This window comes from Rutilus rutilus (genome assembly GCF_951802725.1).
Source record: "Rutilus rutilus genome assembly, chromosome: 1".
NCBI lineage: Eukaryota > Metazoa > Chordata > Actinopteri > Cypriniformes > Leuciscidae > Rutilus > Rutilus rutilus.
In genome coordinates, this window is record NC_140209.1 from 53694518 (window position 1) to 53712784 (window position 18267).

An 18267-nucleotide genomic window follows, 5' to 3' on the forward strand; every position below is an offset into this window, starting at 1 on the left:
TTGTAACCTTTATTTTGATCTTCCTCAGTCTTCACTTTCTCGACTTCAGATGGTCCAGAATGCTGCTGTAAGGACTGTTGACCTCGGGCAAACAAATATGACCATAGTACACCAATACTAGTCTCTCTTTATTTGGCTCCCTGTTTATTTTAGGATCCAGTTTAAGATAGTGTTGTTTGTTTTTTAATGACCAGGCTTCATCTTACATGTTACAACAACAGCAACAAAAAACTAGTAAACCTAGTAACTTCTACTACCTGAAAGGGCTGTTATATAGACAAATATGCCAACAGGAGTAATACTGATAATGTATAGCCAGAAGCTTATCCACTTGAAACTAGAGTTGTCAAAAAGTACCGACTTCAGTACCAAGTTAGTACTGAAATTAAAAAAAGTGACGATACCAGTATTTCCCTCTAGCATTTTGAGCGCTGTTGAACGGATTCTTAAAGGAGAACTCCGGTCAATTTTAACATTGAGCTCATTTTTGTGTACATTTGGAGTGCTGTCAGTACAGAGAACAACGACAAAAATCGGTGTTACCTACACCGTGTTATCCTCTTTTTAAAATTTGCACCCTGTTGACTTCAATGGGGCAAGTTTTAAACCTGCTTTTAGCCTCTTAACATCCTTGATGTGTCATTACAAGTGCACAGGTCATGTGAGTGATTCCTTCTGAGTGAACGCGAGTGAATCTGACTGCAGTAGATGTGAAAGAAATATATAAAAAATGATGTTTATTCAGCCAGCGCACATACCTGTATTTACATCCTGTTTTCGGTCGAAGTCCACAGTAATCGATTGTCGAGTTCACGCGCATAGGTTTAGTACCTATGATCCATATATATCTATGCCTATGGTCACGCGCGTGAACTCGACAATCGATTACTGTGGACTTCGACCGTATGTGGTCAGGTATGTGCGCTGGCTGAATAAACATAATTTTTATTCATATCTTTCACATCTACTGCAGTCAGATTCACCCGCGTTCACTCCGAAGGAATCACTCACATGACCTGTGCACTTGTAATGACACATCAAGGATGTTAAGAGGCTAAAAGCAGGTTTAAAACTTGCCCCATTGAAGTCAACAGGGTGCAAATTTTAAAACGAGGATAACTCGGTGTAGGCAACACCGATTTTTGTCGTTGTTCTCTGTACTGACAGCACTCCAAATGTACAAAAAAATGAGCTCAATGTTAAAATTGACCGGAGTTCTCCTTTAAACACCTCTGATTGGCCATTGTGTTGATGCGCTCTACATATATGTTTCTGATTGGCCATTGTGTTGAAGCGATCAACATATGTCTCTGATTGACTACAATGAACAACGACATATTTGACGCTCTTCACCGAGCACTTTCATAGATACACACGGGAGTGTTTCAAAGCAGGCGTCTAATATCCCTAATATAGCATCCACTGATAGACGCCGCTTTCAAACGCTACCGTGTGTGTCTGTGTAAGCACTCGATGAAGAGTCAAGTCAAGTCACCTTCATTTACATAGTGCTTTTAACAATATTAATTGTTTCAAAGCAGCTTTACAGTGATAATAGGAAATTACAGTAACATAGATTGTTTTGGCTTTACAGCAGCTCTAGGATAAAGTTATTGTCCAGCTAAAGTTAGTTTTGATTGATTGATTCACTTCCGTTGCGAAGAGCATTAGTTATTAACTTAGGGGCCGCTTACACGACACCGTTCTAACAGAAAACCCTCAACGCGCTCCCATCCGCACAAATCAGTGCCTGGTGGCTCGAGAACGCACGAGAAATAGGAAATAGGTTCCAAGGTGCAAACGATTATCAGTTATCTCTGCGCAATCCTACGCAACCTCTGCGCAAACACCGACGTCGCGCACATGCGCATCACGTGTTCAGTCCAGAGGTATGCACGTTTTAAAGCAACACTAAGGAACTTTTCCTCTTCGGCCGCCCTACAGGTTGGAAGCGGAATTGTCCATAAATAATTTCGCCGCCCGCTGTCTACTGTCGCACGCACGCTCGCTGTTTATCCAGCATCGGCTTTGGACTGAACGATGTCCACAGACAAGGTAGAGTATGTTGCATGATTTCATGAAAGTATGATGTATTGCGACATCAGAAACGAAGAAAAACTAAATAATGACTATTGTGAATATTGCTTGACGTAAAGCAAGTCAAATTTGTAGTTTTCTTATGTCTCATTCGAACTACAGAAACGTGACCCGGTTTGGCAAACTTGCATAGTGTGGTTATAGCAGATATAGGGCTGCAAAGCGAATCCAGAAGTGCCTTTCACCCTGTTACGACTTGATGAACCACTGAAACCATTTTGAAAACATTATTTTAAGGTAAAAAAATGTTACTTAGTGTTGCTTTAATATACATGTGCGCAGGCGTGCAGTCCTTTTTTACAAATCAACCCAAGAGTGTCAAAGACAAGTTTTTGAAGCGTTGATCATTGTAGACAATCAGAGGCATATATGTTGAGCGCGTCAACACAATGGCCAATCAGAATCCGTTCAACAGCGCTCAAAATGCTAGAGGGAAATGCTGGTATCGTCACATTTTTTAATTTGAGTACCGACTTGGTATTGAATTCTGTACTTTTGACAACTCTACTTGACGTGAATACAAGCTTCACACTTCACACTTCTACTTTTAAACCCTTCTGAATGAAGTTGTTTCAATTGTAAGTGCATTATTGTACAGTTTTGGTTTGCTTTTATAAACTGCGGGTTGGTATGAAACTATTATCTGCAGTCAATAGAAGTCTGTTTTTAATTCTCAACTCAACTAAGAAGCTCCTAGAAACCATGACTTCAGGGCACATACTGTGAGCAGCTCTGATCCTGACCTTAATGGATCACACACACAAGTGAGTTTACAATGAGGTCAACAACGATGCATTTCACAATCCAACAGCTCGTTCACTCCACTCACGAAAACAGACACACAACCTTCTCTTGTCAAACCATTTACAATTCTCAGATAATACAGGGTTGGTCTCCCAACAAATATCAGCACTACATTGCACATTTAGCATAAGCAAGCAAGAGCTAAGAAAGGGATAATTTACAGATATTAACTACTATTCACTAACAAAGGTATAATTAGCAGTACAGTTTTGGCATTTTTGGGATCAATTCACAAGACTCTTTATTAAGTGTTGTCATTTCTGTCCATTAAGAGCCGATCTTACCTTGGGGCAAACTGACTGTCATAATCCTCTAGCGCTGGCTGGAATTCGTAAAAACAACATTTCAGTGCGGCTTAGAAGCTTATTTCCAGCTTAGAAGGAAAATATCCAAGCGTGCATCAACACAGTGTATTAAAGGGACAGTTCACACAAAAATACTAATCCTGTCATCATTTACTCGCTCTCATTTCACTCCAAACGGAAGGATACATACATTTTTCATAATGTTTCAATTGTATTTCCTACAATGAAAGCAGAATGTGACCAGGGATTGTCAAGCTCAAAAATAGACAAAGAGCACCATAAAATTCTTCTGAAGCCATACAATAATTTTGCGTTTTGTTATTCACTGAACACCTTCTGCTTTGCTTTTGGTCTCAAATGTAATTTAACAAACCCAAACCAAGCTTATTGGATAAACATGCCAGTTGCGACATTTCTACAAAATTAGCCATTGTATGAATTGTATGAAACGTGTTTTACAGGACTCGCGCTTCTTCGCATCCAAAATGCAATGCTGAGCTACAGAGCAAGTTTACTACATCTGAAAAGCCAAACATATGTGGCTGGTTATGTGACGCAAACATCAAAATGTACTGTAGTTTAGTTTACAATGTATGCATTTACATTTACATTTACATTTATTCATTTAGCTGACGCTTTTATCCAAAGCGACTTACAATTGCTATATATGTCAGAGGTCGCACGCCTCTGGAGCAACTAGGGGTTAAGTGTCTTGCTCAAGGACACATTGGTGTCTCACAGTGGATTCGAACCCGGGTCTCTCACACCAAAGGCATGTGTCTTATCCATTGCGCCACCACCACCCAATATGCACTAGGGTAAAAGTGTTTTGAGGTCATATCGTTGTGCCGTGCAAGGAACGGCCCCAAAGTAAGTGTTATTAAGTGATAATCTGCCCCTGTAATCAAAATTTGTGTGACAAGAAATAAAAGTTGTTGGTGTTTTACAGTAACTAGCGTTTATTTCAGCTGTGAACTGCAGTGAATTGTATGTACAGGTACGTTTTTTGCAAATATATCTAGATAGGCTCACTGGCAAAACGTGCCTCTATGTTGAAAAATTCAGTGTCAAACTTGTCAAACCAGATGTGACGTGCCAAATCTGACCATGCAGAAACGTGATTGAGATTTGACAGATTTGTACTAATGTGCACAAATCATATGATTTACTTCCATCGCATTTTTTGCCCCTAATCAAAATGCTTTCGGTGTACAGAAAAGTAAAGCTCTTCAAAACGAGAGAGAGAAAGTCTTGTGTTTGAAACGACATGAGCATGAGTAAATGATGACAGGAATTTAATTTTGTTAATCTTTTTAATATGAAAATCATGCACGTTAAGAGAGACCCACACCATTAGTAAGCTTTACAGAACAGATTAAAGAAGAGCTGACATAAAGATTACACTTTGAGCAGAGTTTAAAGAGAATTACAGAGAAAATTCCAAGAAAGGAGACTTCAGTGAGAGATTCCTGTCTAATACGTATGTGTGTGAGTGTGTACCTGTGCGAAGCCTGCCATGCTGTAGGGACGTGGTCGAGTCTGTGTTAGGCTCTGTGCCAACAGTCGGGCAGTCAGACCATAGTCAGGCATGGGCAAAGACATGTCCTCTCGCTCCAGCAGGTTTCCTGTGCTGCTGCTCTTCCCATGGTGAAGACTACAGGATGAAGGTCAGTCAATCAATCATCTTTACACCTGCCATTAACATGTGTTTGTGTTTCGTATCCAGAGAGTTTTTTTACTGGATTGCATTTACACCTTTATTCAAATGCATCTCCAGTAGCTTATCATCGCAAAATGCAAATCGCCAGTTGCACACACTAATGCTCAAAAGTTGGGGATTTGTAAAAAAAAAAAAAAAATTATAAGTAATATATATATTTTTTATTATTATTATTAGTTAAAAATAAAATATTATGCAAATCGCCAGTTGCACACACTAATGCTCAAAAGTTGGGGATTTGTAAAAAACAAAACAAAAAAACAAACAAAAATAAACATTAAAGATATATATATATATATATATTTATTTATATAATTTTTTTTATTAATTTTTTATTATTATTAGTTAAAAATAAAATATTATGCAAATCGCCAGTTGCACACACTAATGCTCAAAAGTTGGGGATTTGTAAAAAAACAAACAAAAATAAACATTAAAGTTATATATATATATATATATATATAATTTAATTTTTTTATTATTATTTTATTATTATTAGTTAAAAATAAAATATTATGCAAATCGCCAGTTGCACACACTAATGCTCAAAAGTTGGGGATTTGTAAAAAAAAAAAAAAAAAAGAGGAAAAAAATTAAAGATATATATATATATATATATATATTTAAAAAACTTTTTTTATTATTATTAGTTAAAAATAAAATATTATAATATAATATCTAAAATATTATCATTAAACTGACTGAGTTGTTTATAATATAAAAAATATATACTTCAAACAAATGCTGTTAAAGAAATTCAAAACAATACTAAATAAATGAATCAAGGTTTCCACAAAAAAATATGAAGCAAAATTAATAATGTAATGTTTTCTTAAGCAACAATGATTTCTGATGGATAATGTGACACTGAAAATTCAGCTTTGTCTTCACAGAAATAAAATACATTTTTATAATATAAACAAATAGAAAACAGTACTTTTAAATTGTATATTGTATATAAATAATATAAATATAAACAATATAAATTGTATAATATTACAGTTTTTACTAATTTAAGATACAAAATAAATGCAGCCTTGGCGAGCAAAAGACTTCTTTCAGAAACATTAAAAATGTAATTACCGACAACAAACTTTTGAGGTGTGAGTTTTCGTAAATCATTTAGATATTTTAGTTATTTAAAATGTGAATTTTTTTTTAAAGTGTTTCCTTTCTTTATAGACTCCTCAGTAAAGGATGTTAATAGTGATTAGAAGTGAAGAAACAGGAAGAAAAGGTTTTAAAGCGGTTTAAACGAGCCAAACAAGATTCCAACCATATTCCAGTGAAATCAATGGATTAATAATCAGATATTGTTGATTAAATCAGGCGATTTAATCAAAGCGCAAGAGAACAATATCTGTGTTTCAGATCGCCAGAGAAGAAAAAGAAAAGCCCAAACCTGCATCCCACTGCTCAGTCAGTTAAAGTGACATACAGTATGAGATTATTTGCTGCGTAACCTCGTATTCCTTAAGTAACTGATAACGAAAAGATTCGCCTTTTCACCTTCATTAAATGTGGTACAAATCCATCCCAGATGACTTCCAAATGCGTTTTCAGTGAACAGATTATGACGTGATATCTGTCCTGCATATACACCTGGCTTTTAATGTGGTCAAGTGCTATCTGATCATGATCCAATCACCGAAAACGTACAGTATGTTAATGCCAAATGTAAAGAGAGAAACTTACTTGACTTTTAACTTCTCGCCGTCACTCTCAGGCAGCACTCGAGTGTAGGAAAAAGGAAACCAGCCACGCCTGAGAGAAAAGAGCTTTTCTTTAGAAACTTTACGTCCATGACAGTGGATCAAACAAAATGTAAAGAAAAAGCATTAGTGAGATATCTTTAACATCTCAACTTACTTAGAAAAATAATCTCCTAAACAAAAACAAAAGAGATTAAACGGAGATTTATTCATCTCAGATTATTCTCCAGAGAAAAAAGACTCTAGTAATCAAATGTATCACTAACTATTTGCATTTTATCTCTTAAGTCATTGTTTACTGCAAAATATTTAAATAAATGCAAAGGAGTGAGAGAATGTAGAGAAACATGTCTAATGCCACTTTGCAGTCGCCTTCTGGGCACTTTGAGATATTGTTGAGATCTCTTTTGGGGCCAGAAACCCTAGCGACGGTCCCAACGTCATCTGCAGTGCTTCATGGGATGTGAGCTTCATTTAAGACTTTTCATGTTTCTATTCAGCTATGTTGCTAATATAATGTTGCTAATTGAGTGCTTACATCTTGTTTTTCTCATTCTCCCCATAGTGCCAGCCGTCCCGAGCCTCTGGCACCAGCAGGGTGATGATGTCGCCTTCAGTGAAGCTGAGCAGGGTGCTGTTGTCACCAGCGGCGTGGGAGAAAATGGCCTGTACGCGAGCGCGTCCGTTCTTCTCCAGTCCAGCCGCCATAGAACTTGACCTAGGCAGAGTTCGTGTCTCTCCTACAGAGCGAACCAACTATTAATAATAATTCCTTTTATGGAGCTTTTCTCAAAATCCAAAGGACTTTATTTGCCCAAAAGGTTGTGTGGAAGGGTTGGTTTCTCTTACCCACAGTGGTCTTGTTTTTAGCGGGCTGAGGCCTGCGGACGGGCAGAGTGTTGGAGTAGACGTCGCTGACCTGTCTCTGGGGCTGGCTCTGCGGTTGAGACTGATTCGGTGGGGAGGGCGGTCTTCCCTGAGAGACCCCTCCCTCGTTCCAGTAGTCGTCTCCATGGACGCCCGTCGTCCCGTTCACCAGAGACATGCCATCAGGACCCATTAGCCGCTGCAAGCATCAAGATCACCAAGTAAGCGATGCCAGACACTAATGGTCGCCTATGCCGATATTTAGCTTTTTTTCATTATTTGGCTTAGGCCAATAAGACTTTTGGTAACACTTTATTTCGATAGTCCACTTTAGACTTTCTACTAACTATAAGTAACTTTGCAACTACATGTCACCTAACTGTCATTAGAGTATTAGTAAACTGTCTGCTTAATATCTGCTAACACTTTATTTTGATGGTCCCCCAACAGACATTCTACTGACTATAAGTAACTTGGCAACTACAAGTCAACTTATTCAACTAACCCGAACCCTAACACCTAACAGTCTACTACAGTCTACTAATACGCTAATGAGAGTTAGTTGACATGTAGTTGCAAAGTTACTTATAGTTAGTAGAATGTCTAAAGTGAACTATCGAAATAAAGTTGAACCAGTCTTTTACTTTTATTTTGACAGCGCTGTGAATGCCAGCGTCAGAGCGTCTTATTATTAGTTTATGGTCTCTGTTTAACAGTCCAATACATTACATTCATTTCCAATGTGGCTACAGCGGATCATACAGGTATAAATTCATTTTTACTTGTTTAAATTTTTAAATAAACTTTATACATGCTAGTTTCCATGCTAGTTATACATGCTAGTTACCATGCTAGTTGTATGCTAGTTTCCAATCTTTTCATCTTACTACTGGAGCTGCCAGTTTGCTAAATTTCAAATGATTATTAAACAGCAAGCACAAACTATGCAAAGCGGCAGCCCTTCCAGCGAATTCACTCACTCGTTTTCATTCACTCCTTTTAAATGGACTACGTTAGTGAAGTAATGTAGGAAATAGTTAATGAGGGTATGAGGGGGCGATTTCAAACACAGTCTGGGTCTCCAGGAGCAGGGTTGAAGATCTCTGCATTATTACATTACATTATAAGACAGAACTGTTAAACAAAGATAGTAAATAGTATAGGAACAACCGTGTGCATTTGTAGACTGCATAAAATCATGTGTAGTCGGTTAAATAGTGTGATATCGGCATCGACCATCAAAAAAATAGCAATATCGGTCGGCCACTTCCAGATACACACACAAAAGGCTGGGTTTTAAACCAGCAGACAAGGCCACAGACTTCTAAACAAGCTCTGATATACGAGTATCACTCAAGCAGCAGCACAAATAGAGCGTTAGTGCATTATGGGGTGTAGAGGCACAATTAACATTGTGTGAGCGTTCTGCTCTAGCGAGGGGCCACTCGACTAAAGCACAGCCTGCAGACATGAGTTTTAAAGAGGTTGAATCATCCTACGCTCAGCTAATGCTGCAGTATGCAAATGAACATTTACTTTTCACATCAGGATCCGCGAGGCTTGAAATGCTATTTTGTGTATTCTGACCAACAATCAATCCTTTATGTTGTGAAACAGATGGCAAATATTCTTTACTAACCCCCTGATGGCCCATGAAGGCAGCTAGTTCGGGGGGCACGGGCAGCGGTTGAGCTCCAGGAATGGGATCTGAGATGACCAGGTTGCCCTTGGAGGAGTGCAGAGGGCTGGAGATGAGGGTGCTTGATCCAGAGCTCATCTGCTGGGCGAGCAACATGGCCCTGTCGGGCAGCTTGTTGGGGTCTGCACAGGCCTGTTGCCACACCGGGATCTTCTGGGTTAACAAGTCCTTACCCTACAAACAAGCACCACGGGAAAGATAGGGATTGTTTAGAATGGCATTGTCAAAGCTTGTCTATAAATTGTGTAATAAATGAGTGAGTGAGTGAGTGAGTGAGTGAGTGAGAGAGTGAGAGAGAGTGAGAGAGAGTGAGAGAGAGTGAGAGAGAGAGAGAGAGAGAGAGAGAGAGAGAGAGAGAGAGAGAGAGAGAGAGATGCCAGATGTCCTCTGTTGGCTTTACACCACTACACTTGCTGCTCATGTAAAAAAGAAAAAAGAATTGCCATGGTAACGGTAACTGTAGTTTCTGCCAAAACACCAGAGTTACTACAGTTATTGTTACTACTTCAGATTCGTGACTAGATTTTTACACTTTCAGAAGAAAATGCAAGTGGCTGCCTAGACATTTCAATTATGGTTGCGGAGGAGTTCTGAGTGGTTCTCAGGTTGTTGCTAGGGTATTCTAAATGGTTTATTGTGTGTTGCTAAGGTGGTCAGAATAGTCTTTGGTGTATTTGCTAGGGTGCTCTAAGTGGTTGCTAAAGTGTTTTGGGTGTTGGGTGCTCTGATTGTTTTTTAGTGTGTTGCTAATGTGTTCTGCATTTTTTTTAATGTGTTCTGAGTGTTCTTTAGTGTGTTGCTAGGGTGTTCGGAGTTATTTCTATGGTGTTGCTAGGTTTCTAGGGTTTTAAGTGAAGTTTATATTGTATTGCAAATGTGTTCTGAGTGTTCTTTGATGTATTTCAATGGTGTTCTGGGTGGTTTTTAAGGTGTTCTAAATAGTTATTTGGGTTGCTGGGGTGTTCAGAGTGATAGTTTTGAGTGTGTTGCCAGTGTTCTGAGTGTTCTTAATGCGTTGCGGGTGATTCCTAGGGTTTTCTCTGTTGTTTTTATTATGTTGCTATGATGGTCTGGGTGGTCTTTAGGGTTCTCTTAGAGGTTGTTTGTTTGTGTGTTGTTAGGTTATTCTGAGTGATTTCTAAGGTGTTTTGACTGGTTTTTGTGTGCTGCTAACGCATTCTGGGCCATTTTACGGTGTTCCGAGTGTTTTTTTGAGAGTTGTTAGGTTGTTCTGATTTATTTTTGGTGTTTTGCAAGGATATTCTGGGCCATTTTACAGTGTTTTGAGTGGTTGTTTGAGTGTTATTAGGTTGTTCTGATTTATTTTTAGGGTGTTCCGACTGTTTTTTGGTGTTTTGCTAAGATATTCTGGGTCATTTTAGGGTGTTCCGAGTGGTTGTTTGAGTGTTGTTAGGTTGTTCTGAGTGATTTCTATGGTGCTCTGACTGTTTTTTGCTGTTTTGCTAGGATATTCTGGGCCATTTTACGGTGTTTCGAGTGGTTGTTTGAGAGTTGTTAGGCTGTTCTGATTGATTTTGAGTGTTGTTAGGTTGTTCAGACTGATTGTCGGTGTGTTTCTAGGATGTTCTGGGTCATTTCAGAGTGCTCAGAGTGGTTGTTTGTGTGTAATGTTGATCTGAGTGATTGCTAGGGTGTTCTGACTGGCTTTTTGGTGTGTTGCTGGGATGCCCTGAGTGTTTGCTAAGGTGTTTTTAGTGTTTTAGTCTATTGCTAGGATGTTCAGGGTGGGTGCTAGGGTGTTCTGAGTTATGTGGCAAAGTTCAACTTAGGGTTAAGAGGTTTGAAAAAGCCCTAACCCTAAGGGCATCGACCGTTTTTGACCCTGAGCTTTTTGCACAATCCTTTCAACATATAATTCACCTCATGTCATTGTCCTAGCAGTTGACTGTTGTTGATTCTGAGCAACTGCTAATGGGTCTCTCACATCTCGGACCACTTACAGTACAGCTCACTGCAGTGTGGGTGAGGGGCCTTCGTCTCCGTCCTACCGCCCACTCCTGGTGACTCACGCACACAACACACTCACGGCTCCCGACTCCACCACACTCGCTCTCTCTCTTTCTCTCTCTTCAGCGCGCCCTTTCTGAACTCTTCCCACACACGCCTCCGTACTGATTAGCTACTGGACAGGATGTTCTTGAAAACGAAAGGCTTTTCTCCGCCCCTCCCTACAGCTTCAACAACGTTCCCAGAAGACGGCACCACACGTCTAGTCCATGATCAGGGTTTACGGTTTAGTCAGAGCAAGTTATACAATAGTATATTACACAAAATAGCCACGTGCAAGCATCTCTTCAGCACACACAAGTATACAGATGTAAAAAGGAGCATTTAAGTAGATTGCATATGAGGTGGGACCACCTGCAGATCTAAATAACTGCTCTACATGCAGTCTGGAGTTACAATGATGACGTTTTGCCGTGGGGAAGTGGCTCCGTTATTACAGATAATTGATATGTCCAGAAATGGCGTGCAATACTTCACAGGCATCTTTGGAACACAGACAATTGCAGGGGAGAATAAATCTCATCTTTGCAATAAGCCCAAACAAACTGTGCCCAATGGAGACGGTAGTGAGGGGTGATCTTTGGGGATTGCCATGGCAACTGCTGCTGTCTTCAGCCATATTACAGGAGAGACTGTGAAAGTGCATCGGTGGTGATGCTGTCTATCTTGTACGGCAAAGGAAAAAGCATCTGGGTCTCACCTTGCCGTGGTAGGCACTGCTGTTCTTGGCCACGGCACACTGACGGTCCACCAGGAAACAGTATCTCCTACGTTCCTCTGAAAGTGCTGTTTTGTAGCCCTCTGCAATGAAGGATTCCAGCTCACTCTGTTTACTGCTGATGGTCTCAACAAACTGCGGAAGATAAAAGAAAAAACAATTCGTTTCTATGGTGAACATACAAAAAGCTTGCATTTACATTCTTAAAGGTTCTTGAATGGCCTTTTGACCTTCCTAAAAATGTTCTTAAGATGGCTTGATGGTTCTTTGGAGTCTCTTCTGCTCACCAAGGCTGCATTTATTAGATCCAAAATCCAGCAAAAACAGTAATATTGTGAAATATGTGTACAATATAAAATAACTGTTTGCTACATTAATATATTTTAAATGTAATTTATTCCTGTGATGTCAAAGCTGAATTTTCAGCATCATTCAGTGTCACATGATCCTTCAGAAATCATTCTAATATTGGTTTGATGCTCAGGAAACATTTCTGATTACTATCAATGTTGAAAACAGTTGTGCTGCTTCATGTTTTGATAAATGTAATGTTCAAAAGAAAATAATTTATTTGAAATCAAAATCTTTACTGTCACTGCTGTTACCTTGCGGAATAAAAAGTCATAATTTTGAACAGTAATGTATATTAATGAGTACAAAACAAACACTCATCCTCATTCGCTTTAGCAGCCAGGAGTTTCTAAAAAATGTCACCTTTTGTGCTCAACAGAAAGAAAATGAGTTAAAAAGGTGAGTAAATGATGAACTATCCCTTTAAAAATGTTCTCGCTTGGCATCAGGCTGTGAAACTCGTTTTTGGTACGGATTAAAACCTCGAGAATGAAGATAATTTTGCTAATAATTGGTAACAGGAGAGTGCAGGTTCTCCATTATGCCTTACAAAAACTATTGCGACAGTTCCGTGGTACTGAATGATTATCATATTCATGTATAATGGCACAACAAAATTGGTGCTTTTTAGTGCTGTTTTGTCAGTGACTGTGCTCTAGATTAAAACATGAGCAGAAGTGCTGTGAATATATGAATACTAAAATTATCTCGTCTATACCCGCTCTCTGCTGATTGGTCCATAATCACCTTGCCATCTCCCTCTCTCACATCCCCAGTGGGAACTCTCAGCTCCCGGAAATGTCAGAACCATTACAGAACTCATTATCTCAACACATCCAGGTGTTTTAGTGCCCTATTCCAATTTACCCACAACAGGATGAGGGGGACTCCCCATCACTCACTGGTATCATCATGTATTCAGTTATAGTGGCCTGAATGAAACAAGTGATGAGAAAAGCATAATAATGAGAAAAGTACTTCAGACACCATCAAGAATCAATGATGGGAACTACTTCCAATGAAAAAAAACAGACTTATAGAGAGAGTGAACGCTGATGAACAAGTCAGACTCAGAAATCTAATGGAGCAGAAAATCTCCTACGGTCACACAGCGAAAGCTCGACTGCGTTCAGATGAAGATTGGGATGTAAAATTAATGGGTTGTAAAACCAGCAGGAGAGAGTTTTATAGAGAGATTTGATGGTCTTCCATCTACTCTGTATCCAGTGGACTGAATTGTCTGAAAGAAGAGCTTGTTGAAGAGAGTATTGACTAGATTGAGTATCCGCAAGATAAAACAACCTTTGTTCACGACACTGCCACAAAATGCAAGGTCCTGACTGAAGTGAGTACATGCAGTGTGAAGTAATTACCACAGGTTGGCGCTAGTTTTACACTGATGGCTACTGGCTTACATGTGTTGAGGAACAACAGAAGATTGCATTAAAGACAAAATAAGTGTCAGTGCTGTGGCTTTTAGTCATTGTCTGTCATCTATATGCTAATGTAATCCAAAAAGTAACTCTTAACAGATATATGCAGGGTTTTTCCTGGCTCAAAACAAGGCAGGTGGTACCATCCTGATGATGTGCACACATGCACTTGTGCCGTGCCTTCAACTGGCCAAAGCAAACATTCTGAAAAACGAAAAATAGGAGGCTGAAATGTTTTGCCTCTGGTTGTGCAGTGTAGATGAAAACAAAGGCTATAATGCAATGTTTAACAACCTTATGTTATGTTTATGTTCAACTACACTGCAAAAGGGACCCCTTTAGCTGTTAAACAGCTGCCTTTTAACAGGCAATGCATTATGGGTTTTCTAATAATTAGATGGTTTAAGAAAATGACAATTATCAAGATAAATTGGAATATTCTACAAAAAGCTAACCTGTTGAACATCAAAGTAATTAAATACAACATAACAGCTAAAAAGGGTCATTTTGCAGTGTAGTTGAACATAAACATAACATAAGGTCATGAAACATTGTATTAAAGCCATTTTGTCATGGCATTTCAGCCTCCTATTTTTCAATTTATGAAACTTAAACTTTTTAACCACAAATGCTCGTCTTGCACTAGCTCTGCGATGCGCCACGCATTACGTATTCATGTTGAAAGGTTACGCGTGACGTAGGCGGAAGTACCGACCTAGAGGTTTACAAAGTGAACGCGCAAAGACTAAGTCAGTTGCCATTTACAAAAAAATAAAAGGCAAAACAACAATGTCAGATGATTTTGAAGTTGGAGGAGAAAATGAGATGGAGTTTTTCGCCGTACCCTACATTTTTGAATCGGAACACACGTGACCTTTCAATGTGATTACGTAATGCGTGGCGCATCGCAGAGCTAGTGCAAGACGAGCATTTGTGGTTAAAAAAAGTACACATATATACACACACACACACATACACACACATATACACATATATACATATATACACATACATACACACATACATATATATATACACACACACACACATACATACACACACAGACCCTTTCCAAAAAATTTGAATATCATGGAAAAGTTTATTTATTTCCATAATTCCATTCAAAACGTTAAACTTCCATAGATTATAGATTCAGGGCCCACAACTTAAACGATTTCAAGTATTTAGTTGTTTATTTGTACATAATTTGGGTTTCCAGCTCATAAAACCCACGAAAACAGGATTTCAAAAAATTGGAATATTACATGAAATCACACAGTAATTACACAGTGATACCATGGTCATTGAACCAGGTTTTGGTTATTTTGGCAGTGTGGGAAAATGAAGGAAGCATGAAGTGCTCTGAAAATGTCCTGGTAGACGGCTGCGTTGACTCTGGATTTAATAAAGCACAGTGGACCAAAGTCCTCTTTTCTGATCTCATTTGGAAACCAAGGTCCCAGAGTCTGGAGGAAGAATGGAGAGGCGCACAATCCAAGATGCTTGAAGTCCAGTGTGAAGTTTCCACAGTCTGTGTTGGTCATCGGCTGGTGTTGGTCCACTGTGCCGTCCACTCAACGCAGCCGTCTACCAGGACATTTTCAGAGCACTTCATGCTTCCTTCAGCAGACAAGCTTTATGGAGATGCTGACTTCATTTTCCAGCAGGATTTGCACCTGCCCACACTGCCAAAAGAACCAAAACCTGGTTCAATGACCATGGTATCACTGTGTAATTACTGTGTGATTTCATGTAATATTCAAATTTTTTGACATCCTGTTTTCGTGGGTTTTATGAGCTGGAAGCCCAAATTATGTACAAATAAACAACTAAATACTTGAAATCGTTTAAGTTGTGGGCCCTGAATCTATAATCTATGGAACGTTTTGAATGGAATTATGGAAATAAATAACCTTTTCCATGATATTCGAATTTTTTGGAAAGGGTCTGTATATATATAATTTTTATTTTTTTATGTTATTTTTTATAGAAAATGACAGATCGTTTGGCTAGATTAGACCCTTATTCCTCGGCTGGGATCATGTAAAGCCCTTTGAAACTGCATTGAAACTGCAATTACACCTGTTAAAGTCCACTATTATGGAGAAAAATGATTTTCGACTGAAGAAAGACATGAACATCTTGGAAGTAAATTATCAGGAAATTTAATTCTCTGTTCCCTTCAGTTTTGTGTTTTATGCGTGACTCAAATGCTCCGCTCTCCACTCAGATGTAAAAGCTGCTGTCAGTTAATGAATATTTGATGGATGAACTCGTGGCTCGATTGGACTCTTGTCGTATCAAAAGTAATAACACTTTTCTATTTTATAGACGTCGCCTTCTTTGATATTACTTTGGTCACTGTCGCTATGGTTACTGGCAGGGGCGTAGGAATGACTTTGACATTGGGGGGGACATATTGGCCACTATGAATCAATGTCCGTCCCACCAGCATAATAGTAACATACAGTATGGTGACGTGGTACAACATGTATGGAATCACAAACAGCAAATAAATAAACAAAGTCATCCAATCTGTTTATTATTAGACTAATATTGTATTTGTGAAACATAAAAGTGTACAAGCCCCCCTGTAACTGCGGGCAAATATTTGATATGTAACACAGAGAAATCGATTGCCAGCTATGTAAAAAACTCGGTACCTCTAGGGGTTCCGGGGGCATGCCCCCCCCATAAGAAAATGTAGAACATTTTAAAGATAAATTCATTAATCTGGTGCATTTCGTGATCACTCGAATCCGCTGTTAAAAAAAAAAATCCACCCGCAAACCACCCGAACATATATTCTTTGATTTAGATATCTGCATCTGATCATCACAATTATTCAGAATCTCAGTGTTAAGCATGATAATATGGTAAAATATCACACTGAAGTAGGCTGATTTAAAAATAACATTTATTTAAAATAAAAGTTCTTCTTTTGGCAAAATTACATTTCCTTAATAGCCTAAACTTCAAACTTAAATTGTCAATGTTTCAATAAATCACTGTTGGAAAACACTCTTATCTGATTTTTTTTTTTACCTTTATAAAGGGCTCCATCTTTCATTTCAAATTCTTAAATTTGATCTATAGGCCTACATTCAGTTAGAATAATAAGACACTAGGCTGTTACCAATCAAATTAAATAATTTACATTGAAAAAATAAAACTGTATTAAATGATTATTAATTGAAATATTCATAAATTCTCTTTCACTTGTCCCTTCAAAAAAAAAAAAAAAAAAAAAAACCACACGTGTTCGGACAAGCGTTAATGTCGAGCCCTGATATGTTTTCCTTGATTGGTTTTCCCTGAAGAGTTACGTTGAAAACGAAAGTAAAAGAGTGACGCTCGTTCATTGCGTTTTGCCGTGATGAGAGTTCCGTGTCTTTATTTAAAATCAACACATTATAACGATTAATCTGTCATCCACCCTCGATTAATTGGAATGTTATGTTTGTATTACTTGGCCCGCCCGACCCGCGGATTATCCGCGATCCGCGCAGCGCTATCGGCAAACTATACGGCTTGAGAATGGACACAGGCCGGAAAGTGATATTTTTTTTCCCAGGATGGTAGGGGAAGACTCATGAATATTCATTGGGGAAGTCATCCCTGATTGGTCTGATGACCTACCCCGAACCCCACCCCTAAACCTAACCGTCACTGGGGGTCTGATGACTTACCCCTAACCCCGCCCCTAAACCTACCCATCACTGGGGTTAAGACCAATCAGGGTCTTATAATTCTCTATGCAGGAAAAACCCAATTTGTCGCGCTTTCAAAATAAAAGTTACAAATGTACAGTTTTTGACCCTGCGGGATAGGCTAATTTTTGGGTGGGACACATGCAGCATTTTCCAATATTGGGGGGGACACGTCCCCCACGTCCTCCCCGGTTCCTACGCCAATGGTTACTGGTAAGAGAATATGGGCTTGACTCTAGGGCTGTGAAAAGATTAATCGCGATTAATCGCATCCAAAATAAAAGTTTGTGTTTACATAATAAATGTGTGTGTACTGTGTATAATTATTTTGTATATATATATATAAATACACACACATGCATGTATTTATTTAAGAAATATTTGCATGTATATACTTTATATATTTACATATAATTTATATTATATGTAAATATAATTATTTGTATATATAAATAACAAATTTTTCTTAAATATATACACATGCAAGTGTGTGTATTTATATATACAAAATAGTTATACACAGTACACACACATTTATTATGTAAACACAAACTTTTATTTTGCATGCGATTAATCGTGATTAATCTTTTCACAGCCCTACTTGACTCCCATTTCACGTTCATAAAGACTGTATTCAAATTTCAAGACGCTATTGCAAATTGCTGTTTGAATAGGATATTTCAAGAGTCACACTTGTAACTAAGTAAATGCTGTTATCAATCCCCACTGACAGTGTGAATGTAGCCTTAATGAGGGAGAGCCAATGAAAGATTTGGCTGACCTATAACTTAAAAAAAGATAAACCTCATAAACCTTGAGCTAA

The 18267-nt window shown here is 38.5% G+C and overlaps 1 protein-coding gene across 8 annotated transcripts in view; it reads right to left on the reverse strand.

Annotated features, from left to right (window-relative positions):
• The window catches only part of baiap2a (BAR/IMD domain containing adaptor protein 2a), a 102284-nt gene that overhangs the window by 4849 nt on the left and 79168 nt on the right, over window positions 1–18267 (reverse strand). For 6 of the 8 annotated variants that reach the window (XR_014628586.1, XM_084418169.1, XM_084418172.1 and 3 more), the window contains 7 exons: window positions 11933–12085; window positions 9145–9378; window positions 7488–7704; window positions 7177–7378; window positions 6622–6690; window positions 4707–4860; window positions 3186–3223 (listed from right to left, as the gene is read on the reverse strand). Coding sequence is in view for 7 of the 8 variants with exons in the window: in XM_084418169.1 (XP_084274295.1) it covers window positions 3186–3223; window positions 4707–4860; window positions 6622–6690; window positions 7177–7378; window positions 7488–7704; window positions 9145–9378; window positions 11933–12085 (1067 nt within the window). In the remaining variant the exon portion in view is untranslated. The remainder of the gene's footprint in view (window positions 1–3185; window positions 3224–4706; window positions 4861–6621; window positions 6691–7176; window positions 7379–7487; window positions 7705–9144; window positions 9379–11932; window positions 12086–18267) is intronic. The other 2 variants (XM_084418173.1, XM_084418174.1) reach the window with 2 other exon arrangements.